The 27,460-nt window shown below is 42.5% G+C and overlaps 1 protein-coding gene across 1 annotated transcript; it reads left to right on the top strand.

Moving 5' to 3' along the window:
- The first annotated feature begins 8,485 nt into the window (after positions 1 to 8,485).
- si:ch211-107n13.1 (FAM110_N and FAM110_C domain-containing protein) lies at positions 8,486 to 24,221 on the top strand. The gene is made up of 2 exons (XM_026373225.1): positions 8,486 to 8,608; positions 20,140 to 24,221. Exon 2 carries the CDS (start codon positions 20,849 to 20,851, stop codon positions 22,199 to 22,201), a length of 1,353 nt encoding a protein of 450 aa, XP_026229010.1. The 5' UTR covers positions 8,486 to 8,608; positions 20,140 to 20,848; the 3' UTR covers positions 22,202 to 24,221.
- Positions 24,222 to 27,460: the final 3,239 nt, after the last annotated feature.

Raw genomic sequence — 27,460 nt, 5'->3', positions numbered from 1 at the left:
GATCTTCTATCTTTGGTCAGGTTTATGTTCTATGACGACCACCTAGAGTTACTGGAGCTGAACATTTATGCCTTTTCTAACTATAGTTGTACTGTTCTTATCTTTGTAAAGATAAATATGGATGAATTTCAAACCAAACAATATCTTCTGTTTAGTTTTCTCTTTGCTGAGCTGCTCTATCTCTTCATATACCACCTGAAAACTGCAGGAGAAGATTCCCAACCTGCCATGACTGCACTAGATGGCCTACACACAATTCAACACTCCACTGCTGACCAGTGCCCTCAAGGTTTGTCAAACAGCCCCTCTATGTCAACAACTGTGCACTGGGCAATGGTCCCTGTGATGGTCACATAAAGGTTTTCAGTGTGTCAGACCCTGGTGTCAAAAGGAGTTGTATCCAGTTTAATGGTGGCTCCTTGATTTAATGACCATGTGACATTAGGCATGTCAGTACCCTTAGGTTATCCATGGCTGGAGCCAGACTGTGTGTCTGCCAATCTGGCCCTGTTTTCCCCACTCAGTCTTGCCTCTTAATGCTCTCACTGTGGGTCAGTCTTCTCTCAGCACCCCCCTAAGGGAAGCTTGGACTGGTCCACTGCTGATTGGGGGTTAGTAAAGCTTCCTCTAGCAGATCAAAGAATGCAGGAAGGTGGGCAACACAATCCACGTACCCAGGCTAATCACAGTTAAATTCAGGATAAGCCTGTAAGTTTCACCATGGGCTAATAACTGCAGACAATGTGATTTTGATTAAGGCTGATGGAACTGGGAAATCCATTCTCTTTGAAACTCTACTGGGTTAAAAGCTGAGACCACCTCTGTGACTGACAGTCATGAAACATGGGAGCTCACAAACTGCCAGCATCAGAGCAACAGAGCAGAGTGAATGAGCTGCGAGTGCGGTGAGCTTTTGCAAGGTTGCACAGGCTGTTGCCAAATGCCTTACTGGGACACATTATGAAGAGCTCTTCTCTCTGTCTCAACATGTTTGAGCTGAACAAGTTAACATGAAACATTTGCTCAAGTGGGGACACATCTTTCAAGTGACCATAAATTAGTTCCCCCCTCGGCCACAAACTCGTTAGCAGCAAACAGACATTCTCTCAATGTAATTACCATCATAAATGTGTGTTCAGTTGGTGTGTTGATAAATGGTTGGCATTTCAAATCAAGCCTTACATCTGAACTCTTAGCTTTCAACGATGACTTGTGGTTTATGGTCATTTGGACGCTGCTGGATTACAGCTCATCTTTTTGGCATAGACGCCTGTTACTGTTCTCGTCACCTGGGTGCGAAGTGTTTGGCTCCTTTTGCAAACTGCAACCCCCCCTTTAAACTGTAGCAACGTTTGGTGAACACATGGCTGATCCAAACAGTTGCAAGGCCCCATTAATTAAAATTTGAACTGTGTTTAACTACACCACACGTTTCAAATTAGACCCTAATGCTTACTTTCTGTCTTTAATACAAACAAAAAAACATTTGAGTACGCAGAATTCTCCTCCAAATGATCTGGTATCGTTTAAATCAGCTACATGAAAGACATACTCGTTTGAGCATCACTGGAAACAAACAAGAGACGAGCAAACTGCGCCACATCACCACGCCTCGCGTCACTACAAGGTACATCCACTTAGTCCCGTGTTGTGGGACCAGATAGGTGTTGACAAGCGTATCCGACCACCTCGCTGTTCAAAAAGCTGAACCGCCACACCAGGTAAGAGTGAACCCGCACATGTCCTCACATGCTGGAACACCTAGGTGGTTAAAGGTCTGTGTCTTCTGTTGAGGGACAAGCACAATGGAGGACTTCCATCCCTGATGGGACAATAGGCCCTGTCACAGAGACACTTACCCTGCTCAACACCTCTGCAGTGGGACAGGTGATGAGAATTCTCTCTTCCTGCTGCAGGACGAGGATAAATCAGAAAAACAGACAGCATCCTCTTTCAACATTTGACTTCGTCCGAGGGTGAATTACAACAGGAAAAGCTGTCGGAGCATGACTTTGCTTAAATGAGGCTTTGTTTGGCTTGTTCACTAACTGTGGGATTTAGGCTCAACCTGTAAACCATCTCCCCCAGATGACCCTAAAGCTAATGGTGTAACTCATTAGCTACCACACGGGAGCCATACATCACCGGGCAACAGGAAAACATGTGGAAAACATTTTAATTTCACCTGGTTTTTCAGTTGTAGGGGTACAGTTAAGTCGGAAGTCGCCTGTTTAGCATCATAATGTTACTAATTGGTCATGTAGATCAATTTGTGTGGAATAGGATCAAGTTTATAGGTCTGAGTTGCTCTGTCTTGAGAAGGAGGTTGTATTTTATGTAGACCGAGGCGATTAGCTGGGACCTAAAGCCACATCTGTTCTGTGCCAGCTGTCTAACAGACTCTTCAGAGTGCATGGGCAGGCTGCTTGGCGGCCCAGTACTTGTATGATCAAGACCTTTTGAAGTCTGTGTTGCTTCCAGTAAGCGCTGACTGTCCAGATTCAACATCCAGTACAAGGCTGGGTATTTTCTAGCATCTGGGAAAAGTAGTAGGACAGGGGAAAAACATTAATCACATGCTTTTGCAGTTAATTCAGGTATTGTGTGTTGATATTCAAACAGATTCAGTTTACTTAGCCTGGAACATGCCTCCCAGTTTGACACTGACACTGAGATTTTGATTATTTAGATGTATTTACAACCCACTACCCAAATAACGCATAGGAACAATGTACCCAAACGTGGTATATTTTCTTGCCCTTTAAGGTTGATATGAGGTTTTCCTGTTTTTAGCTTAAGTTTGCACTTTGATCACTAAAAACTGTGCAGAGATTTTTTGTGATGAAGTAAGAACCGTTACTAATAAGTACTTACTCAACATTAAAGTTGCACAAATAAGAAATCATTGGCCTGAGAATTTCCCTGGATGTGAAAGGTTTTGAAACTTGAACAGCCCAACTGGTACAGTGCTAAATATTATTGCAGGTGGCAGAGCTGCCATGCAGACATGACAACCTCTCCAACCGTCCAGCTGTAAGAGACTGACCCACATACAGAAACCAATCCTCTACTTTCCAGGGTTTGTTTTCACAGCAATCCTGAATGTGTTGGTTTGGGTTGTTTATGTGGAGACCTTTTGGCTGACTGACCTCTCAGCCTGACTGCAGCGTGCTTTTCTTTTCATAATGCCAGCTCCTTCTCTGGCAAGGCCCTCCAATGTCTGGTATTGTTTCACCCCAGGAAGAATGTTCAGCCAGGGGCCGTGTCCCTATGAGACGAGATACCTGCTTTTATCTGTATTTACACAACTATTGATCTTTAATATTAGGAAATAATACACACTGCATTCCTACCATTGTTGTCCAGCTCTTTGGATGTGCTTCATATCATGACCAGACAGAGCTGTGAGCTGTCCAGACACATGACAGCAGATGGCTCAGATCCACAACACTTGCTTCACACCTCACTGGAATACGACTATAACCCAGACATCAGTCAGAGCTGAGGCACGTTGGACCTTAAACAAAACAATGCTTCATGTACATCCAAACAACTGTGGTGCAGGGTCGACAATTCTGACATGTTTAAGACTTTGTGAACATCTTCCTGCCTTTTTTTGTTTCTCTTTCCTCCTTCTTTGAGAAAGATCGTGAGCAGTAAAACAAAACAATGCAGGGACATGCTGCTCCTCCACCAGATGTAAACTCCAAACAAAAGGCGTCGTAACTGGCAGGAATATGGTGACGAGAGTGGTAAAGGTCAGCGCAGAGGGCAAAGTAAACAGAGGATAACACACCCAGGCGTGCATGTTTTGGTCAAGGCATGTTAAGCCAGTACACTGATGTAGGGATGAGAAAAGAGGGAATAAAGAGAGATGTTCAGAGACTTCATCTGCAGCTCAGGCAGCTCCAAAACGTGTTTGATGGAGTTTAAGCTTTAGGAAAAATGAGAAAATTATGAAAAGAGATAAAAAAAATTCTACATCAATATATGACTTATTTGCTAAATTTGGTTTCTAGGTTGTGTACGAAATGACAAAAGAGAGCTCAAAAGAGAAATGTTCACAGTATGAAGTGAGTTTGAATATGGCTTTGTCAGTTTTGGAAAGTTACAGAAAATGTTGGACACATACTCTCTACTGGACACTAGAAAGTTATGAGATCAGGGGGTTTCCAGCGTTATCTGACTACTATCTTTTCCTGTTGCCTAAATACTAACACTTTCTTCGTTGAGTAACTCGAAGCACTGAAGTTTTCTGTGTTGAATTCTGAACTCTCACTTGAGCCTTAAACAGGACATGTTGACTTTTTCAGTATCTAACCAAACACTAATCCCTCCCCAGCCTTGATTGAGCGCTTTAGTGGCCTAAACGTAACAGCTCATGGGACCAAAGATGCAAAATAAACTCTCCAGTGTTAGATGACCTTCTTCTCCCTGGATGACATCCTAGATTGGAAAAAATATATCCAGTTAACTTAATCCACATGGCAATTAAGTATGTTCCAAAACAATTTTTTCCAATAAAGCTTGCAGTATATAAACACAGTTTGTGGATGGAAACATTGGGCAGTGGCAGCAATAAGAAAAGCCAGTAACAACTACTACACTCCATCATTCAGCATGAAGCAACTCTGGACTGTCCACAGACAAAACATCGACAACAAAAAGAAAAAAGCAGGAAGTACAACAGCCTCACAGGAAAAAGCTGGGCCAGCGAGAGATAATGAGACATAACCAGTGGAAGGATATAATTGGTCCACAAGCATTTTTCATTCCAAGACAAATGGGCTCCAGCGTGTTTGAGCACAACCATCACAGGTTAAGGTGCCTCGGGACGCTTACTACGTCGAACTTAACCTACAACAGACAAAATACTACATCAGTGGGTACTTTTGTGCCAGCAAATGGTCCAAGATGGGCCGGGACAGGAAGCTGGCCACAGTATGGCTTCCTCCCTTTGAAGTGTCATTAAGCCTCTGTGTGTGTGTATGTGTGTGTGTGTGTGTGTGTGTGTGTGTGTGTGTGTGTGTGTGTGTGTGTGGCACTATGAACAGTTTTCGCCTGAACTAGTTTCTACTCTCCCAAATGCATCAGAGAAAGTATGAACAAGTACAAATATTTGCAGCGTCAAGAACTCACACTCAGTTTGGTCCCAACAAATATCACAAATGCCTACAGAGTTAAAGCCTGTAGCCTGACGTGTCTATTTATAAAAACAGATTTACTGTGGTTCTATAGCCTACATGCCCCATCTTGTATCCTGAAAGACTTTTCTTTAGGCAAAGATGATAAAAATGTCTAATATTTCCCTGATTTTTTATGGGTATCCACCTTCCTAGTGTTGGATAACTCGCGTAAACGGAAGCTACATGAAGGGCGTTTCATTCCACTCCGGAGGAAACTGGCTCCAGAGGAAGTTGTCTTATGGAAAGAGGTATAAGATGATAATAAGAAGATGTAAAGAATATTAAAACATGACAAGACTCTGCCCATCAGTTCCTTAAATATATAAATATATAGAGTAAATACGTCTGTGGATCGATTTTATAGGATTTTAGGGTACGGATCTGTAAATCTAACCCCAAGCAGACCGTCTTTGGAAAGTTATCCGCTGAAAAAAGTATACAGTTGTTTTTTAATCATTGCCGTGCCTTCAAAGTATCACTTTCTCTGCAGCTTTAAATAAGTTTGCAATGAGATCATTTCAACCTTTTTTAAATAAACACGTTCTTTTCTTTGTTTCTAAAACAACGTTTAAGTTTAATATAAAAATCACTGCTCACCAAATAATAACTGAGGTGTAAATATAGGAGGATCTGCACGCTCATTCAATTATGTATTCATATCACAGACTATAGTTTGCCTAAAATTTAATATTGTGCGTGCATGGATGCTTTTCCTATTATGCTACATTAGGAACTGATCTGAACAAGCAGATTTATATTGGAACTAGAGAAGTAATTTTGCTGCACTGGCAGATTTCTTTTTCATTTTTAGGGCTTACTAACAGTAATTTAGTATTAAGACTGCTGAGTGCTGGGTAACATCTGAGGTGTTGGTTTTCAGTCCCGTCCACTTGGTGCCAACCAGCAGCACTCAGTCTGACCCTGGACATAGCCCTTTTGTCTCGCTCACCTTCTCCGTGCGTGATCTTTCACAGCTTTCACAGGATTATCGCCCGGAGTTAACAGGCTATTAAAAAGCTGACTGGCACCAGGAATCATGCCAGGAATTAACCACCTGCTACAGTCGTCGATGCACGGCCACACAGCAGCAGAGAGAGAACTCTCCACGCAGGAAATGTCGACCCGGGGGCGAAGATGGCGTCAAACAAGGTTGAGGTCGCTTGCCACCTCACACTCAGTGCTCAGCAGGAAGTGTGGCTTCTCTGAGTGCAAAGGTCACGGAACAGGATCAGCAGATCGTGTTACTGCACCCAGATGTGGCAGTAACACGGAGGCATGGCTCCAGTCTGGAGGTGCCCCAAATGAAGCGTGACCGCCTGTGAAAACTTAGATCTGCAGAAACAGAAAGTTCTATTCTGAGAGATATCATGCAGAGTGCAGTGATTTCTATTTTAAGCTTTTAAAGAGTGCCATTGTTATTTTTAAGCCTCACATTGTCTTATTTTGAAAACATCAGATTGACACGTTTCTGGCCTTTTCGGTGTGATAAGTGTGAACAGGACACCTCAGCAAACGGAGGACGTGAGCGTTTGTGTTTATATGACGTGTGCCCTGTGTGTGGATCATACGAGCCTTGGCTCAGTGTTTATATCCTCGCTGGCCTGTCTGCCTTGTTGAGAGTGATGAGCTCGGGAATGAGAAACAGGTGTGTGTGTGTGAAATGTGCGGATCACTCCTTTATCTCACCCTCTTTCCTCCCTTCTCCTGACCTTTCTGAGCCAGTCGTGTTGAGCTGAGGTTTATGACAAGAGGGCCGAATGGAGGAGGGTGAGCAGAGACAACACAGACGGGGTTGAGGGCAATGAGAGAAGGAGCAAAACACAGCTGCAAATTGACACTGTTTGTTCTGCTTAAACATCAACTTCTCTGCCAAGCGAGTATTGAGCTGCGAGCTAGTTTTTACATCTAAAGGCAGCAATGAATAAGAGATAGAAAGTCAACAAAATGGCTTTTAAAAGAACCATGTGGCCACAAGAGGCCTGCAAAGAGTCAGTCAGCTTCCCAGATCCTAAAATCTACACATGTGCGGGTATTACTTTAATCTATCTGGGATTTTATAACACTGAAGGGTATTACACCTAAAGCTGCTCAGATCATGGATGATATGTGGTTACTCTGAGCCTAACGCCAAAATACCACTAAGATAAAGTGTGAAGTGGACTCTTTAAGATCTATCAATCAACATTAGGGGAACAATGCTAATCAAAGCAAAGCCTATCAAGACACCATTGATTGGTTGATTGACACCAGTTAACACAAATCACCACAAAGGCAATAACTTTGAAGCTGCTCAGCATTTTTTAAACAACTGATTAATTTAGAAAGGAAATAAGATAAATTCCCTCTGATGTTAAAAATATCAACAAATCCTATAATAATAATAAAGAAGAACTTCTAAAACAAGAGGAGTTTGAATGAATGGATCCTACTGGCTCTGTTGATCCCACTTGAAATAGCTCAACACTGATACTGATGGATTAGCACTAAATTACACACAAGCATTCAGGACGTCAGAGGATAAATCCACCTACCTATCCCACTTACGGTCTCATGACTTTTACCTCTGGAGCCTCCACAAGGCTGATGTTTGTCAATTGTGAGTGAAATGACTGATTACTGTGACATTAGTCCACACACTTATCTCATCATGATCCTCAAACATTTCATTTAGCTCCACTGTGAGGTTCAACTTTTCATTTGTATGATACATACCTGCAAAAATACTTTCACTCACATCAGCCTAAGTACTTACCGGGGCACTTAGCAAACGCAGCATGCTGATAAACCACACTAAGATGGTGAAAATTAAAACTGAAAAGAACTTATCCTTAAAACTGTGTTAGCATGAAGTTCAAAGTACAGTTTCAAAGTACAGTCTCACAGGTTTTAGTTATCATTATGAGTTAATTGACGGTTATACACAGTAATTATATGTTTGTAAGCTTATTGATAGTTTTGAATATGATCTACAAAGCATTACTTGTTTCTTTTCTATTAAACTGAAAGTTTTAAACTGTATCATAAATCAGATTGTTGTTTTTACTCGTAACTTCTTCTAATACTGACAGGTTAATAATAATGTTTATGAAACTAAATGACTTGCCATGATGTTATATTTGTCACTGCGGTCTTCCACCTAATCTACAACCTCCCTACAGATCCACTCAGCTTCCTGCAGGCTCCACACGACTCAGCTTACACAGTGTCCTACCTGCCCACCCCCCACCCCCCCTCCGCTGAAGGGAGGTCGGGACTCCCTGTTTATGGTGCTGCTGCCATGCAGCGGTCCGTCAGTGTGCCAGCAGTCCGCGCAGAGCGCAGCGCGCAGCGTCACGCTGAAGCAGTCCGTCTGTCACAAGGAGGATCTTCACACCTTCACTGGATTTCAAACACAGCAAGAGTGGATAAACTGGCTGAATGAGGTGAGCATGCAGAGGATTGTCACGTTGGACTGTTTAGTTAGTAGGAAATCCGCGAGTCGAAGTTGATTTGTGGCGTTTATTTGGCGAAGTTTTCCGCGTACCGATCAGGTCGGATTCGGACACGATCCTGTCTGATGGTTTCTCACTTTGCCTTCTCTCTCATAACGTGGCAGCACTGTTGGACACTCAGGGATTCATTGTAGGCTGCTAATACTGTGGCGATTCAGTTCCACTTAGTGTTTTAAAACCAATACGACTTAGTAGTAATAGATCGTGCATCACAACGCGTCTCGGTCCTTTTAAAATAACTCCAGTCCTGCTTTAGTTCGTCTGCCTCAGGTCTGTATGGTGCGTTTATAACCGATGCCCGATAAGGCAAACTCTCCGTGGCAGTGCTGCTGTGATGTATGTGCAGCAGTGTGGTGTGCAGCTGGATAATGCACAAACACAACAGACGGACCAGGACTGTTTTTAAAGAAATTGACAAGTGCAGCAATCCATCATCTGCCATGTAAAGCTATATGTGGAAGCGCTGCTTTAACTCAGCCTTGAATTCCAGCGGTTAATAGCTGCATGGCATGAAGGGGAGGGAGAGGGATTTCTGACCACTGCATGTTGATTAAAGCAGATACAGTTAACCTGGGGCTGCAGGCAGGTTTATCCCATCGTCCCCCTGCTCCACACTAAATATTTACATCTGGATAAAATCAGGGAAGTGGCTCAAACGGAGCTCTGGCTCTCAAACATCTAATCAGGAAAGAAAAAGTTTTGTAATCTTAAATAAATGAAGCATTTTTCCTGCCAATCAGTTAATTTGTAACAAACAGACGTCGGTGACGCCAATAAAAAGACGTATGAGGAGTAAGACGGTGTTACCTGAGAACTCTCAAAAGAACAAAGGAAAGTTGGGGACCTGAGGGGGTCACTATGCAAACCACCCACCCCACAACTGAAAAGACTGTCTCTTCCAGGGAGGCAATCACATGCCCTCAGGGTCAGCCCTACCTTGAGCCACCCCTACCCCTCTCACCCCCCATCCATAACTCCCTACTGATATATTTAAGGCTCGTGCATCCTGATTTGGTGTGATCAGCGTGGGATGAGCAGCGTAAACAACTTAGCAGCGAGACTAAACAGACCACACATGTCTTCTAAACACATTCACCCCCAGGTTCACGCGTTAGTTCGGCCCGTGAACGGCAGCAGGAGGTTTAATTCATGCTTTTTGAGGCAGATTATGAGCTGACGCCCGCGCTGCCCTTACTCTTACTTTCCGGAGGGAGAGAGCAGTCGCCTGCATATGAAAATACAAGGATTCATGTCGGATAAAGTGAGTTCAGCAAATATTGCACAACATGGCCTGTGTTGTAGCTGTTCTGTTGTGTGATCCAGTTTACCACAGCAGATGTGTTTGCCCTTTTTCTGAGCACCTTAATGCGTTAGATGTTTGCTCAAGGCACAAACCACTGTAATATAAACCAATTTTCCACATATTTGTTGGCGTATTCACCCTCAAGGCTTTTGTTAAAATGAATAGAGGCTATGAATGATGCATTTGAATTGTGTGGAGGGAGATTTAGGCCCATCTCCTCCCTACCTTTCCCTAATTCGTCTTCTGTTTTTTTGTTTTCTTTTGTTTGTTTTAATAGTTCTAAACCTCTAATCTGACCTGGCTTGCATCGTTGCCTAAAACCTACAGTGAGTCATAGATCGTAAACACCTACATCCAACATCAGTCCTCCACTTTGCCCGTGTTCCTGCAATACCTGCAAAATTACAGTGTGGAGCAGTCATAAACAATCCCCCCTCGTCTCCCTGGATTCGTGTCGCAGTGTGCTAATTTTCCAGCTGTAATCCGACTGCATCTGTGTTTGATGCTGATCCTAGTGGAGCAGATGAGTCCGACCTCCTGTTACCGAGCGGAGAGCCCAGGGGCACAGAGCTGCTCGCTGCAGCCTCCGTCCGAGGTGATGACAGGAGGCCTGACATCATTAACATGACTAAATGAAATGTAATTTAGGTCTTTGCCTTCACGCTTGGCTCATGGCAGCCGCAGTGATATTGATGATGATGTTGGTGGTGGAACGTTTTGGAAAGCTTAGAGCAGTTTGTGCCTGCAGAATCATGTTGACTTCATGACGTCTGAGGCAGTTTTATGTACTGAACACACTCACCATATTGTACGTCGGATATCCTAAACTATATGATGTGTTATCCTTTAGTCTATTATTTTCCAATTTAATTCCGCTTTTGTTTTGACTTGACACTGACTTTGAGGCACTACGGGTGTAATATCCGATTGGTTTGAGCCACATCAGTGCTCGCTGTGGAGAAGAAGCGGAAGCCGCAGGATAGTTCATGGTTTCAGTTCACAATGGGCCGCTCATGTGTTTCTTATCACTTGTAGGTTCAGCTGCATCGCATTCAAGTCCTGGTTTTGCTTTCCTGCAGAACGCAGGCTTGAAAACGTTTTTTAAAGGGGACGTCAAACATTTGTTTTGTGTAATCCACATTTTGTCGCATGGTTGCATGTGAAGACCCCCAAGTTACGGTGGGAGGCTTGAGTTTCTAATTAGAGAGGAAAATGCACTCTGCTAATGACATCATCTTCCCCCTGGCACTGTGTTAAAGGAGAGTGTGTGTTGCTGCACAGCAGCTGGTTTCAGACATTTGACGTTCACAACAGTGTGAGACTTCAAATGTTCACACACAAACGTCAAGCTTATAATTTAGCTTTATTGCTCCTTGTCGCCTTGTTTGGACCATAGTGCTGAAGGCCTCTGGGAACTTCCTCATAGACCTGTTTCAAGAAGAACGGTTTGAAAAAGAGGAACCACTCATCAAAAAGTCACAGTGTCTCAGTTACATCCAGCACCAAAACAACATATTCAAGCAGGTCAAACCTCCTCTGACTCAGGACTGCAGGCTAAAATGAGAAGTAAAACCTACCATCTATGTACCAAACTAATATTTTCATCTGTTTTGTAAACACCAGTCTGTGCAATCACACACGCTGGAGTGAAAATCTGTCAAGGAAAGGACATATTTTTCAAAACAGATGAGGCTACGCAGCCTTTCCTTGTTTCCTTTACTTCTTTTGTTTCCTATATTTTCCCTTCAAGAGGCTTAGCTCCAGAGAAATCTAGATTTGAACCAAATATTCATATGTAACGTTGGAACCAGAACTGATACGTTCATTATATAATTAGTCTTGTCACTGTCTGAAGTTACTTTGTGCTGTTACATCACTCCCATCTCTGCAGGCTCATAACTAAATCCATAATTCATTGTGGGCAACGAAGTCATGAAACATGATCTGACAGATCTCCATCTCCTGACAGTCCCCTGTGTGTGGGTGACAGCTGTGTGAGCAGCCCTTCTCCCCGTTGCTCTCACATCCCCATAATTGTTCACAGTCCAACTGGGTGCCTCTGTAGCTCTGCCACATCCCATCACACTCAACCGTGCCGCTCTGTGTCCACTCGACCGCGAGGAAGATGACACAGGCCTGGACATTCCTTTCGACGCAGGACGCGACCATAGCTGCAGCTCCGCGGACTCCTCCATCTCCTCCAGATGTTTTCCGATTGTGACAGGAACGAGGGACGAAAGAATGGGGGGAGAAGAAGGGGGACAAACAGAGGAGGCTTTTTCTGTGACGCTTCGGGGAAGCAGGTCGCTTGATTGGTAATGAGAGAAGACAGCTGGCAGGTTCAACAAAGGTTAACAGCTAAGTGTAGATGGCAGCGAGGAAACACAGAAGAGCTCAGTGGAGGTTCTTTGTGCGGGAGATTTTAGGTGGTTATTTTCTTGTAGTTTGTGGGATATGAGAGAAATGAGTCTTGTTTGGGTAGGTGGCCGATACAATGCTCTTGTATTCTGGTCATGAGCATTGTCCAGCTGTGCAGACAGCAGATCAGTGTGGGCATATTTACAGTGGTGGAGAGTGTGTAGTGACACAGTAGGGTGTGTTTAGCACTACAGTCACAGATGACCCAGTGTTTGGGGACACAGCACAGCTGGAGCAGCTTTAAGCTCTAACCAACCCCAAACAGCCCTGTCACAAGTCCATGCAAGTTAGTGCTAAGTGTTTACTGCTAACATCAGCAACATGTGTTTACAATAACTCTGCAAATGTTGTGTGAATGTCCTTTTGGCATCCTGGTGGGTCTCTGTGAGAAGACGGTGGAGTCAACACGGTTTTATTTCTTCTTCGCTCTCTCCTGACTCACCTGTGACACCAGTTCCAACCCAAATCTCCTTCTCAGTGTGCAGCTTTTCATTCTTTACATTTACTATTCAAACAAAACAAAGAGCAGATTTATTTTCAGTTTACTGCTCTAGTTTCTTTCCAGTTTTCTCAAATGCAGGTGTATGATTTAACACAACTCACTGTGCTTTGGCATTTTAGTTGCTCTTTGCAGCAGCCACCATCCATTGAAGTGTCTTTTATCACTTTGTCGAAGCAGACATATGCCTGGCAGAGTGAGAAATGTGCCGACTTGGTGAACTAAAACATCTGGCAGCTTGCCCGTCAGAGCTGTCTCTCAGAGCATTCACACCAGCTGAGAGCTTAATGAGGGTTCACAGTGTGAGAACAGGCCTTCATAATTTAAGACTCTGGGAGATTGAGGGATGTGCCCAGATTTATGCCTCTGTACTTCACTGTATAAACAGCCTGAGGATAGGTCTTTTTGGGGTCTGGGGGTGTTTTATGTTAGCCTGAGCTGCACAGTACATTTCAGTCCGCGGCAGTGCTGCAGACACACTGTGGTTTGTGCTGCTGGTCACATAAGCCAGACTGGCAGGGAGTAGCAGCAGTGGTCATAATTTATAAAACTGTGCCATCCAAATCTGGGACGCGGGTTTAATGAAGCCCAGATCTGGACCAGCTCTGGACCCTTGGTACTGTACACAAACTTGGACGCAGTTTGCAGTCCTAAACATGTGGACATGTTTGATTTTGAAAGAAAGAGAGAAACTCCCTCATAGTTTCTTTAGTTTAGTCTTTTATCAAATCTAAAGTTACAGGTTGTTTTTTTGGTGTTGGCTTAGTGGCCAGAGTTGTAACTGCAGGTTAGGACCCAGAAAGGTTTATGAAATGCACAACTAATTGATTTTAACTAATAACTGCATTTAAAAGTTTCTAATTTGGGCTAATTTTTGCTAGTTTACAGTCTAAAAATCTACTTGCATGCATCAGTTACTTTTGGTTTATTTGTGCAGCTGTAGAGGGAGTGGTCCAAAAATGTAGTTCTTAATATTTTTGTGATCCTAATCAACCGGTCAGTTAATCAAAAATTTAGTATTTCATACAGATTGTCTCCCACGTTTTTGATTATGTGGGTGTTGTTGACTTTGAAAATGAAAACGTTTTGTACAGATCTCTTTATGAAAGTATACGTCATCTGCTCATAAAAGTTCATTCATCGGGAGTTTACTCATCGCTACTGAAGTCTCACACCTGGGCTCAACAGATGTGTCTGTATCCTGTCACCTGGTGCACAGAAAATCTGAGTGGATTTAAACAAAATCTAAACTGAGATCGGAAGCTATCTAATACTTGTTTATATGTTGACAATGTATGGTTCTTTTTTATTTTAAAACCTGCACCAATGTAAATCATGGCTTGTAAAACAGTTCAGAGCTGTGTAGTTATCAACTCTTCCTGGAGTCTTAGCGGAGAAGAAAAAGGAACTTGCCCAGCCTGTTGATAAAAGCAAGAATAAATGTGAACACGTTATCTCAGCAGATGTTATCAGTGTTAGCACTGCATGGGTGTTACAGTGCTGATAAAGACCTGACGTACAATATGATGGTTATAACAGGTTATGGGACTAAATCAAATTTTAAAGCAGTCACTTAAATGTCATGGTGATAATTTTATTAATCATAACCTGAATTAGTGGGTCGTAGCCAACTTACAATAAAAAGCTGCTGATTGTTTTTTAATTAGTCGTGAAGGTTGTTGGATGCCAGACCAGATTAAGTTTTTAACTTAGTTTTAACAGCAACAATTAAAACAGCTTGCAAGTGAGTTGACTTGTCAGACGTTTCACTGATTTTCTCTCTTGACCTTCATATTTAGCTAATATTGACATGTACTCATACATACATGTAGCCTGTGGCTGAGTGTTACAGTATCTTATCGCTGTCACCTTAAAGTCTGTGCAGGCCTGGCTTTGATTTATCTGTGGCTCCAGCCATTAACTCTCACTGTGACTCTTTGCTTTGAATGACAATAGAGTGCCAGCAGTGAGTTAAGAGCCCGTCTTGTCCATTTTGCGGTTTGGGAGGAGGTCTCTTCGTGTTGGGGGTCACTTAAGTTGTCCCAGGTGGCCGACTGCAACTCCACATGAATGCAGAGAAAGTCCCTCTAAGCGTAGATCAAGCAGCTAAGTTGCTGGAGGCCTCACAATGGTGATGGGATTTACAATTCGCTCCCAGGCTTTGTCTTTGGGGGGACAGTAGCCTATGTGTCCCGTGGCTCCATCTCTTACATTGTAATTTGTCCTTTTTTCTCTCTGACTAATGAGGCGCAGCAACCTGGTCAAGACTTACATGTGATCCTGGAGAACTTTAAATTTGGTTAATGATCATCTGAACAAAGTCATGAATCACGGCTCATTAGGGGCAGACGCTTTATATTCACACCGTAGAGACTCGGTGAGCACAGATGCCTCCTTGTGATGGATTTGAATGAGCTTTGGTGGGTATTTGAACATTTCAGTCCATTAGTGACGATTATTAGTCTATGTCACCCTTAATAGCGGCGCCAGATGTTCGTATAAAGAAAGGGAGAAATGCAAGACGACAAAGAAAGAGAGGAGAGACATTAAAGGTGGCCAGTTGGGTCCACGTTGACAGCAGATGTCCAAAACCAGATGAGGGGCATCTGTTAAGCACAGACCAGGTAAACAAAGAGCTTCAAAGGTGGTCCATGTGAATTTATTAACCTCTTATCTCATGTTTACCTCAGTGAGTACATAATTTACAGTGGAACTTTCTTTATTCTCCTGGTCTAAGGACAGCTGGTTTTTCTTTGGATTCACCCAATGAGCCTAGTTGTACTTCTCCTGAAGGAAACACTTCCTGTATTTTTTGTGTTTCCTAGGCACCGCTTTCACATGAGAGAAATAAGCAGAAGTAAATGTTTCTCTGTCAGATACAGCACGTCCATGCAGTGTATAATGTAGACAGTAAGCACGACCTGCTCTGTGTTCTCGTGGTGTCTGATGCAACAAACAATGCTGTTAATTGAAAGGAAAATTGAGACCTGTCTCTCTGTCTGTGCTCTGACCCTAAGCAAGTTGATGTAGCCAAACACACAACATCTGGTTTCTGTTTAGCTGTACGGGGGCGACTTGTTAAGCCTCCTCTGCAGGCGGTGCTTTCCGCTACACAGAGAGGACACAAGGGAAACGAAAGGGCAGGAGGACAGACAGAGTTTTATCAAAGAACTGACAGAGGGAAGGTGTATGAGAGGAGACGCACACTTAAGTCTGGTCAAACGTTTGGTGACATTTACATCCCAGACAGAAGGATGCTTTTATCTATATAGATTATATTAGCTAATACTGTGTTGTGCACAGAGGCTACAGAGAGCATCGACTGTGGTTAGGCTTTGTGTGAAGAAAAAAAAATGTGCATGAAGAAAGGGAAAGAAAGACGTCAGTGGACGTATTAATATATGGACACATAATTTATTGATATAACCATTTGATGAACATTTTGACCACAAATCCTTTTCAAACCAAGTCAAATATTAGTGTCAGGCAGCCTTCCATGCACTCACATATCAATAAATTATAGACATTTGCTGTGCAGTCTTCCGTGTCATATTTTTGCAGCACTTTGTCCAGGCCAGCACACAGATTTCAGTGTGCATTCATTTGACTGGACATGTTCAGTATCAACCAAATGCAAAGATGAACATGTCCTCATTACATTGAAAATAAAATGCAGAAACTCATTTCCTGCTGCAAGTTAGATGTATATAAACATTATTTCTGGAGGACACGTTTAGTAATATATATTCAACTATCAGAAGATTTGGCAAGCACACCTGCATGTGGGTGAGAAATTACCTCATTTTTCACACAGCTACTTCCATAATTTATCATGTGAAACATCGTGCATGGGATCATTAAAGGAGAAACTTTCCAAAAGTGTGTGTCTTTATCCCCATTACAAACAATTATACTATCTGTACCCTGTGAATGGTGATATTCACAGCTACAGAGAGAAAAACAAAAAAATTATAGAGAAGTTATGGCACTTTTGGATGCTTAACATTTGAGTACGTTCAGAACTCTCCAGTATTTCTCAAGCATTACTTTATTTAATTGCACATAAACTACAGCAGAATAAAACCAGGAGAATTTAGATTTAACACAACAGAAAATTAGTCATTACACTCAGGTATAGAGAGAGAAAGAGAAAGGGTGGATACACAGGGTGTACACAGGAAGAGAGCGATAGAGTAGGGAGGGAAATGAAAGGGTAGGGAGGCCCCGTGGCATACACAGGAGATGTAGGGAGACGAAGAGTGGGAAGAAGTGCAGGGGAATGAAAGACACAAGGGCAGTAGCATTAGGAAGGCAGAGGGGGGTCACTATAGAGATGAGAGAAAGGGTTTAGGGGTTAATAACAACATGCAGCGAGAGGCGAAGGAGCTCGTGAAACATGAGAGAGGCCTCCAGCCTTTTCATGGATTTCACGCGCCTCCCGCTCACAGGAGAAGGTGCTGGGTACTAATTTGGCTCATTATGGTCAATAGACCTAATGGTTGCTATTGTTCTCGTGCAAATGCAAGCTGAGTCACTGGTTCACCATCTGGATGTGTGGAGCTTTTTCATCATGACTGGTCCCAGCTTTATTTGTTTTAACATTTTATTCTGTTTGTGTTTGTAAAAGGTTTTGAATACTTTTAAATCAGGGTTAGTCTATATTTAGCACAAGTTCTTGTCGAGACATTGTGTCCCAAACAAGTGACAGCTAGCACAATGACTCACATGTAGTCACGTGATGGCCGACATAGCACTCAGAGCAAGACGTAACCTCTCAAAGTGGCCGCTTTTCCTTCAAGCTCTTGATGTCAGATTCATCATTAAGAGCAGAACTGATGAAATACAGTAGACGTAGGGCAGATACGGATGTGGCCGCATTGTTGTAGCATCAGCAGTGTTGCTTCATGTATACAGCCCCGTGTATTCTTCACATGCTTTTACAGACTTTACCTACATACAATGGAAGGTCAACATCAGGATTAATGGCTTTGTTTAGGCTCCTCTGGTGATAATCCTCTTTAACACTTCAATAGCATTAGCTCCCCATTTTTCCATTTCTGAACTCTGGGGAAAAGATTGTTCCACAAGAAAGGTGTTTAACAAATACCTTAATCACAGCCCCACAATGGAACCCTTGCTCCTTCTCATTTTATACCCATTTGTCTTGTTTTATACTCACTCTGAACCCTTTTTCCTCTTTCACACCTGTTGCAAAATATTTTTCCCGGAACTCGACCTAAACAATGGTCAACTTTCCCGAGCTCTGACAGCCTGACATCTGGAAAAGAGAACTACCTGAATGCTTCCCCCCTTCCACAGTGAATTTATGGTGGCGTGCCATTTGACCGACTTACTCCATGATGGGTGTGGAGGCTGAACGAGGTAGACAGTCATGAGAAATGTTAGGTCAGCTTCTCATGTTGGTAGTAGTTTAACAGTTAGTAAGAGAGCACATTGTAATAGTTCTTATCTTATCTTATCTTATCTTATCTTATCTTATCTTATCTTATCTTACCTCATCTTATCTTAGTGCTTGATCTTTCCCCCAAAGGAGTTTCATCATTGTTATACCTCATGTAAAGAAAAAGCTAAAATAACCATTGATAACACTTCATGCAGACCTGAGGGAACAATAAGAACCACAATATAACACCCTTCTGCTGTCTAGCACACACGAGGAACATTTATCTTTCAACGTAGACTCCTAATGCATTTTGAAGTGGGCTGAAGGAGAAATGTGCACCGCCTGTGGCAGTAGGTTTTTATAACAGCTTTACTGTTAGCATGTACTTTGTCTGCCCCGTTTGCACACGGCAGACAGTCACTGCTTTTTGTGTGCTTGAAAAGGTGCTGAATAACAGAAAAGACCTATGATCTGCAGCCTTAGTGTACATATGGTTCTCTTTCATTTACAGGGAAGCCTCTTATTACTTTGTGCTGACACACACATGCATATGGACGCAGGCACAAAACTAAAGCAGATACCAAAATATACCAATGACTGCATGCACATACACACATATGCACACATATACAGACACATGATCACAGAGCCGGGATGTTTTCAAGCTATAAATACTCCTCTTGTAAAGCCCATCTCACTATAGACATGTGCAGCTACCTCCTCTCTGAAATCTTGATATAGCATAAAAACTCAAACATGTCTCTTGTCACCCAACAAAAAATAATAAAGAATCCATTTCACAGCATCATGCTTGGTTTAAAGTGTGATTTGTTTTTTGTAGTGGCTTGTTAATTTAAAGAACAAGCTGCTTGACTGTGACTATAAAAGAGTTTAATTAAGCAGCACTTTTGGCTGTTTAAATAACACAAGCAGTGTCAGTATACAGTAACTGTCTGGTTAAACCTTAAAGAGACACAGATACAGAAAATTCATTTTCATTTCAATGGTATACAGTAGCTGTCTGGTTTAACCAGACAGCTACTGTATACCATTGAAATGAAAATTCATTTTCATTTCAATGTAAATGTTATATATTATCCATCCATATCTAATATCTTATGTAGTTGTTCAGGTTTTTAATGAATAAGTTACTCAGGCTGTTGTATTTGATGCCATTTCTGTTAAAGCAAAACTGAAACATAAAGTCTTTTAAAAATCTACTACGGCTTCCGGTACAGACTGGAGACCAGATGTAGACAGATGCATCATCATTGTGTCTGGACAGCAGACAGTTTTCTTTGATCCGTTTCTTCTACAGGATGTTGTGATGGTGGCAAGACAACAATTCTCTCACATTAAAACAAACTGAAACTGTGGGAGATATCATAACAAGCACCAGTGTTAGTAATTTGTATCTGCATTTTTTTGTGTTGTTTCATATCAATGAAACAACTCAGACTACTGAGCTGCTGTTAATGGGAAACCAAGTGGATGGTCCCAGTTCTTAAGTGCTGTGTGTTCTGCAGCAACATGCTAACATAACCTGAAGTTGACCCTTACCTGTTTACCCATTGACTGCTGATTTAGATAGGAGTATAAGCTACATGTCAGAAAGTAGTATGCATTTTGGATTTAGTATATATGTATGATATAATATTATTGAATTCTTACACTGTATATGTCGATTCTGTTTTGTAGAGCCAGACATGTAATTCCCTCCAGCTTTAAATAAGCACCGTCTGGTCCTTGCTGTCCTTCCTGCCTTCTGGCCTCTGCTATAGGCCCTGGAGAACAGCACTTCAAATTAAAAACATTCTTTCTCTCTCTGTCTCTCCCAGGTAAGGTGAGGACAAGGACAAGATCTTCATCTCCCCCATTTGTCCATCAACAAATCAAGTGCCTTGGTGCCGGCCACCTTCAGGTCACCTCAACCACAACGGGCGCCAAACAATAAAAGTCTTGAACCAGCGTCCCTCAGACAGGCTGCACAAAGCAAATATTTGAGGCCATTATATCTAATTTCTCCAGGCAGCCTTCACTGAAAAGATCAACAGCGAAGGGTGCTGTTGGGAGACAGAGAGAGGGAAGAAGAAGTGGGGGAGGAAGAAGTAACCCTTTCAAAGTGCACCCTGCCTGCTATTTCTGCTGCACTGCGGGCAGAGAGCGTCTCATTTTGGAGAGCTCTTGGCTGACAAAAAAAGGACTTCCCTGTGCCCTGCCTGCTTATCCAAATGCTTGTGTAAATACTGGATAGAGATATGCATTTGCCTGGACTCTAACACCACCCAGCAAAAAGACTGGAGGCTATCTATAGAAAACCTTACAACAAACTTGGACTCTGTGGTCTCCTGAAGTTCTGTTGCCCGTTAAGGAAGATTCAAGAGCTGTGAGAACAGGAATGAGAACTACCACAGTTTTCTACATTTTATAACTTTTTCAAACCAGACTCGTTTTGAAAACTTCACAGGACCAACAGCAGATCACTGGGGGCTGTCCATCATCAGAGGGCTGCAGTTTTGATGTCTTTCCCAGCTTGGTGATTAAAAAATGAAACCCCTAACACCAATTGGATCCCCCTCTCCTCTGAGGCTCCTCAACAAGGGTCCAGATTATTTGCGGCGGCAGATAGATGGTGGAGGCCATGGCCGCTCCGTCAGCGCAGTGGAGAGGCTTGAAGCGGATAAAGCCAAATATGTTAAGAGCCAACAGGTGATAAACACCAAGCAGGAGCCTGCACTGGTGCCCTGCACCACCCCTCCACCACGGCGAGCTGCTGCCAACCTTGGTAGCCTGACACCTCAGCTTACGCCACGCCGTTTATCCAACACCCCATTGTCTACACTTTCTGGCTATTTTACCTCAACAGATGAAAATGAAAATGATGACTCCAGAAAGGAGAACAGAAGGACTTCTGTTGATGTTGAGACACATAATAGGAGTAATGTGAACAAGGTAATGCCTCCGAGCCCCAGGACACCGGGAATTAACACTATGGTAGCTCCACACAGTGCTCCGGTACTCAGAAGGAGTACGGGTAAACGCATGCTGAGGCCAGACTCGCTCGTCATCTACAGGCAGAAAAAAGAGTGCAAGAGCCCCAGTGGCGCAGCAGTGGGAGAAAACAACAACATGGACATGAAGAGCTACAGCTTTGTCCGCCGCCTTTTCCAGGGCTCCATGAGAGAGAAGGGTAGTGGGGGTGAAGGGAGAGTGCAGAAGATGGTGATCAGTGAAGAGAAAGCACCATCACGGGATGGAGACTCTCGGATGTCTTGGACCAATGACAAAGACACTACGGATGGAGGACCAGTGAGCAGGAGATCTAGTAAAACTGATCAGGAACGCAGCCCAGGCTCTATCCCCAGCCCCGGCTTCAGCTGCACAGCTGAAGAGATTAAGAATGAATTGACTAATTGCTCCAGTGATAGTGCTGACAATGGTATTGCAAATGGCAACCGCTCAAGCAACCGTGACGATGAGAATGACCCATGGAAGCGGGCGTCACCACCAGCACCCAGAAGGCAGTTTGGGGAGTTGCAGCGTTCAAAGTCGGAGATGCGTCTATGCTGCTCGGTAGCGTTATCAGAACAGGAGCATTTCTTTGACTTCTGTGGGTTGGACATGGACATGATTGAACGTTTAGGTCGGGAAAATTTCCTCTCAGGGGCCAGTTCCATAGACACACTCTCACTGGCGCTCCGCAGTGTGGGTGGGGACGGCTGTGGTGGCTCAGAACCCAGCGAGTTCTCCCGTCATTCAGGAGATGGGCTGTTTCAGGAGGAGCTGGCCGAGCAAGTTCCCACTGGTGTGTCAATCATTGAGAGAAACGCTCGCGTCATCAAGTGGCTTTACGGGTGCAAGAACGCTGCTCGAGAGGGACCCAAAGAGTCTACTGTGTAATAAAGAGACAAGGAACCAATCACACAGTCATCCAGAAACAGAATCAGTCAGTAATGGGGTGTAGCATTGGTTCTACAGTCCAACAGGCTCTGTGTGTAGACATTAAATGCCAAAATGCAGTAGGAACCAAAGTTGAAAGCATTGAATGATCACTGAATTTCACTACAATTTCAACTAATAACAACCTTGACTATGGGCTGTGATTACCAAGCTGCACCGCCACAATGCATTATAGAAGGGAACTTGTTTTTGTTTTAGAGCTGCAGGCAGCGTTGGGAGACAAAGTGGCCGAGCTTAAGCAAAGCAAAATGTGATTTGTCTTTTAAATTTGAAATGAGAGTCAGTTAGGGTTTGTTTCAGCGGGTAGTGTGTGCACTTAGGGTTAGCATTCCACGGCACATTTAGTCCTTAAGTCCCTTGTTCTCCCCAACTCCAAAGAAACTTGTTTATTCACCTGAGAGGACAATGACTGCTTCGTTATCTTGTGTCAATTTGACTTTTTGTATTTATAGATCCTATGGAAGTATTGTGTTGGTACAGTTTGACCTTATTGGTGAATGGAAAAGATTTGTCCTGCAAAATGTTTTAGTTTGTGTGTGTGTGTGTGTGTGTGTGTGTGTGTGTGTGTGAACGTGCATGGAGTGTGCATTGCTGTCTTCTTCTATTCAGTTATTGTTACAGCCTGATTCAGAACTGATTGAAAATCAACTCCTGTGACCTTTCACAAGGCACATAAGTGTATGTTATTGACGACACGGAGGGTGCAGCATAGTGTCCCTGACAACAACACTCTCCCTTAATGAGTTTAAAATGGAAAACCACTAAGCTATTTTTTTCTAAACTGGAAAACTGTTGTGTGAGTGTGAAGTGAACCATGAGTACCTCATTCAGATCTGTCCCAGTTTAGTTTATGTGTTGCTTTTTTTTTTTTTTTTTTTTTACTCCTAAAACGCAGGCGTTGGAACAAACATGTGAGGCACCCCTGTGGGGTTGTTAATGCACTGAACTGGACAGAAAGAGAGGAAATGGAAGATAGATACGTCTATAGTTTTGAGTCTTTACAGAGATTCATCTCAACACTGAGCTGAATTCAAAGGAGCGCCCTGCATCTTTTAAAAGACGAGGAGCCGTGCCTGGCCAGTAATTGTCATCATTTTCATCACATTTTCCAAACTTATGAAGAGGATCAATTCTCTGTATAACACTATACACTGACCAATAATCACTTTTGACACAGTTATTGATTACCACAGCTAATGCTTCATGCGTGTTCACTCCCCACAGCTGTGTAAGCTGCAAAAATGATAAACAGGGAATGACAGCCTGTTAATGGTCAATCTTGCCAGAGCAACACTGGACTTTGGCAAACACACAGTATTTAAATCTCACAGTTAAAGTTAAAACAGTATATTCACCTCAAAAAGTAAAGTGTCTCAAGTTGACAGACCCTTGCTGCCAAATGCTTTTGGATGTCACATTTACCATCTGGCATTTTACAGATATTTAACCTCCCCAGCTGGCTCCATCAGCCTGTTTCCCATCAAAACACACAAGGAGAGGCTGTCCTCCTTTCCCTGATTACTGCAGATCCTACCCCACTCCATCCATCCTTCAGTGATTTTCACTTTATCTCCACAAAAGGTCATTTCCATAGCTTGACCTGGAGGATGCCACTGAAATATGAACTAGGGGTCTGCAGAAGTATGTGGAGGTTAGACTGAGAGGCGTTCTGAGCTGAGTATTACTGAACCCAGTGGCACATTACATTTGTAGATGTCATAAATTAACACAATAACTTGCAGCCTTGATTTGTTTATCTGTATTTATCATAAGCATGACACACACCTGAAACTCCTTCAAACTGGATTTTTTTGTTAGTCGTTTCAGTTTCCCCATTAAAAACCGTTTGGTTGCATGTTTACAAAATGGCTCCATAACTTCTGAATTTCTTTTTTTTAATTTGATATATAAGAAAGATTTTGTTTTTATTCCAAAGAGGTTTATGTATAAAATACACCAAATAAACACAAATAAAGAAATATTTGTGTGAAAGTCATTTTCTTGTTGTCTTTTGAGTATTTTTGGTTGAATTTGGATATTACATTATAGCATCTACACTGTGTGCACATGAAAATATTACAAATAAAAATGTAGCATCGAGTCGTCAGTTATAATACTATGCATATCCTGCATTTTTACTATGTTGCATTAGAAGAGTTGGCAGGATAGAAAGAAAAGGCTGATGTTTTGTCTAATCCTCCTGTGGTGGACTGAGTCAGTATTGTGATGCTGTCTCGTCCTTGACTTTTTGTTGCCTCCCCTGCACCACATCACGTCTCATTTTTCACATTATCTCAAGTGGCTGCGCACTAATCCTTCCAGCATTCCCTGCATAGTATGCTCTCGAGTGAGCTGCAACAGGTTGTGTTTGGGTTCAGACTACGAGGCCTCTGTGTGGCCTGATGCTTTGTCTGCAACGTCCGAGTGCAGACCCTCCACCCTGTCTGCCTCCTGACACACTTTGTCTCTTTTCTCCTGTTTCGCTCTGATTCAGCTTTTGTTTGAACACGATCAGATCACTTTTTGAGGCTGATCTATTTACAGAACATTAGTGCCCTGCTTGTAAACTATTTCAAAAGAAAGGTCCAGCATTTTGGGAAATTATGCTGCTCACTTTAGTTGGAAAGGAGATTAATATTAAAATTAGCTTAGCTTAGCATAAGGAATGGAAGCTGAGGGAAACATCTAGCCTGGCTTTGTCCAAAGTTAAAAGCAGAGCTGGTACACTTACCACACCACATGTGGAATAAAAAAAAAACAAGAATTAGTTTTAACAATTTGTGCTGGTAGGCAGATCTTTGAACTTTGGAGACATCAATGCAAACATTAGTTTCCCCTCTCTTTCTAGTCTTGTAACCGAAGCTAATCACTTGCTCTGGTTTTATTATCATTAGATGAGAACAACACCAGTGTCACGTTTGATCAAAGCAGCCAGCATCCAGTTAGCTTAGCTTAGCATGAAGACTGATGATATCATCTAAATCTAAATGCTTTTCCATGTTTCCAGTCTTTTCTAGGGCAGTTCCCAAAGTGTCACACGATTCCTTTAAGGTAGTAAAATGAGCCTAATTTATTCCCAGGGCCTGTAGAAGGGAATTACTAAATGATGTCTCCACATCCCCGTAAAAACCATCATATGTGCAGTCGGGCTACAAGTTTTATTATTCACTGTCAGTGGAGCATCTCCAGAAAGTGAGTGACAATGACTTATTCAGCTGTTTAACAAAAAAAACCTTATAAAAAATAGGTGATTTCTATTTTAAGCACTTTTCCTTTAGAGAAGCCCACAATGGTTTGAGAACATTTAAGGACACAATCATCCCACACCTTACCCTGACTTTGTTTTGCAGACACGATTTAGCTGTAGCTGGCTGTTTCATAAAGCCACTCATACCGTGTATAATAACTACACACACATCTGATTTCTTCCCTACACTTCCCTTTCCCCCTTCTATCTTTCCCAAAGCAGAACAAAACAATAGCCCTCCTGTGCTCCTGTGTCTGTGTGAGTTACTCTGACCGGAGGGCCTGCTGTGACATCCTGTTTTGGGTTCATAGGACAAGGTTTAAACATATGGTCATGTTTTGGGTCTGGCCTTTCTTCCTTGGGTCTGCCTGGAAATAAACAGACAACAGCTGGTAGAGAACAATACAGATGTAATTATAACAGGGTTGACAATTTAGGTTTATATTGGTCTAGTGCTGAGCGAGCAAAGTTTTGAGGGGAAAAGTCGAGCTGGTGTTGCTGTTTAAGACTTTAGTGTGCTGGCAGAAAACGCCTGGTTGTTAGAAAAGTGGATGATAAACTAGCAGGGATCCACCACGCCGAGCTTTAATGCTGCTGATGTGGTTTTTCAGTCATAAAAAAACACCACAGGGGGTCCACCTCCTGTTTTACACTTTTGCCCACCAGCAAATCCTGTCCAGCAAAGTTCTGACCCAATTACGACTTCACACTCTGTTTGGAGCTTCAACTGAATAAAGCATCTCTTCAAACTTCAAAGAATTATCCTTCATTTATTTGTTCAGAAATGTAAGATTAATTCACATATAGTGGTTATTTTGTGAGATCCTTGCTTAAAGGCATTTAGTACAACAAAAGAGCAGCAGACTCACTTCCAGGACGAACATGAATAAAATGTCCAGCTGTTGAGTAACAGATCAGATCAGATACCGTCATTTTGGGCCAGAGTGACCTCAAACTGTGATGCATTTGTAACCGGGATTTTTCCTCCTATACAGAAATAATGTGTGTCAGAGTTAGCATGGGTTGTGAAGTGTGTCAAATCTGGCCTAGTTCTTCTGCACCAGCAGCTCCAGCAGACTGCGGATGTCTATGCTTGAGAGAAGCTCAGTCCATGACTCAGGGACATAACTAACACACAGGACTCCGTGATCTAACAGGACGAGAATAAAAGCATTGTAGCCAATTAGCAGCTGTTGCCAAGACACATTTTCATCAGGAATATTCTGGAAACGTCAAAAAGCATCAGGGACGGGGAGCGGGGGTGAGCTACAACTGGAGATACTTGTGCAGTACACAAGCTTTGATATATTGTGACAAGGTTTCGAGCATAAAAGTGACAAAAATAAACTACTTAGAGAAGTTGAGACGAGCTGTAAAGATGCTACATTATCACATTTGAAGTTGATATGAACATTTGAACATCCATCACATACAGAGCAACATTAACATTTAGTTTGAGTTGTGTTTCTCACCACCTGATGAAATAAGTCCAATATTCACTCTGCTTTAAACTATGTTTTTGGTCTCAACCAAGTCGAAATGAGGGAAAATTCCAGCCAAATACAAAAGAAAACCTAAAAAAATTCAAATGCTTTTAATAATTTGCTTTTAAGTTTTTAATATTAATAGGTAAAGTAAATTACAGCACTTGCTGATACTGGGTTCTACCTGCAAAGAGTGTGCCTATGTGTAAATATGGGAATAAAAAAGTATGAGATTTGTTAGCGATCTGTTAAAATGTAGTGCACGAGAACAACAAGCAACCTAGGTTTTGCACTGTCCCTATGACCCACTGCACACCTCACTGCTCAGTGAGTTAAAGAAGTTAATTGTTTACGCAAAATAAAGAAAACTAGTGAATAGTGCTGATTGGATAACCAGGAATGTGAGTGAGAGGGAACGTGTGGAGGCACCTTGGATTTGTCAGCAGTGATTGAAACGTTGTGGATTGA

This window comes from Anabas testudineus, chromosome 16 (assembly GCF_900324465.2).
Source record: "Anabas testudineus chromosome 16, fAnaTes1.2, whole genome shotgun sequence".
NCBI lineage: Eukaryota > Metazoa > Chordata > Actinopteri > Anabantiformes > Anabantidae > Anabas > Anabas testudineus.
This window is presented reverse-complemented; position numbering and strand designations above follow the sequence as displayed.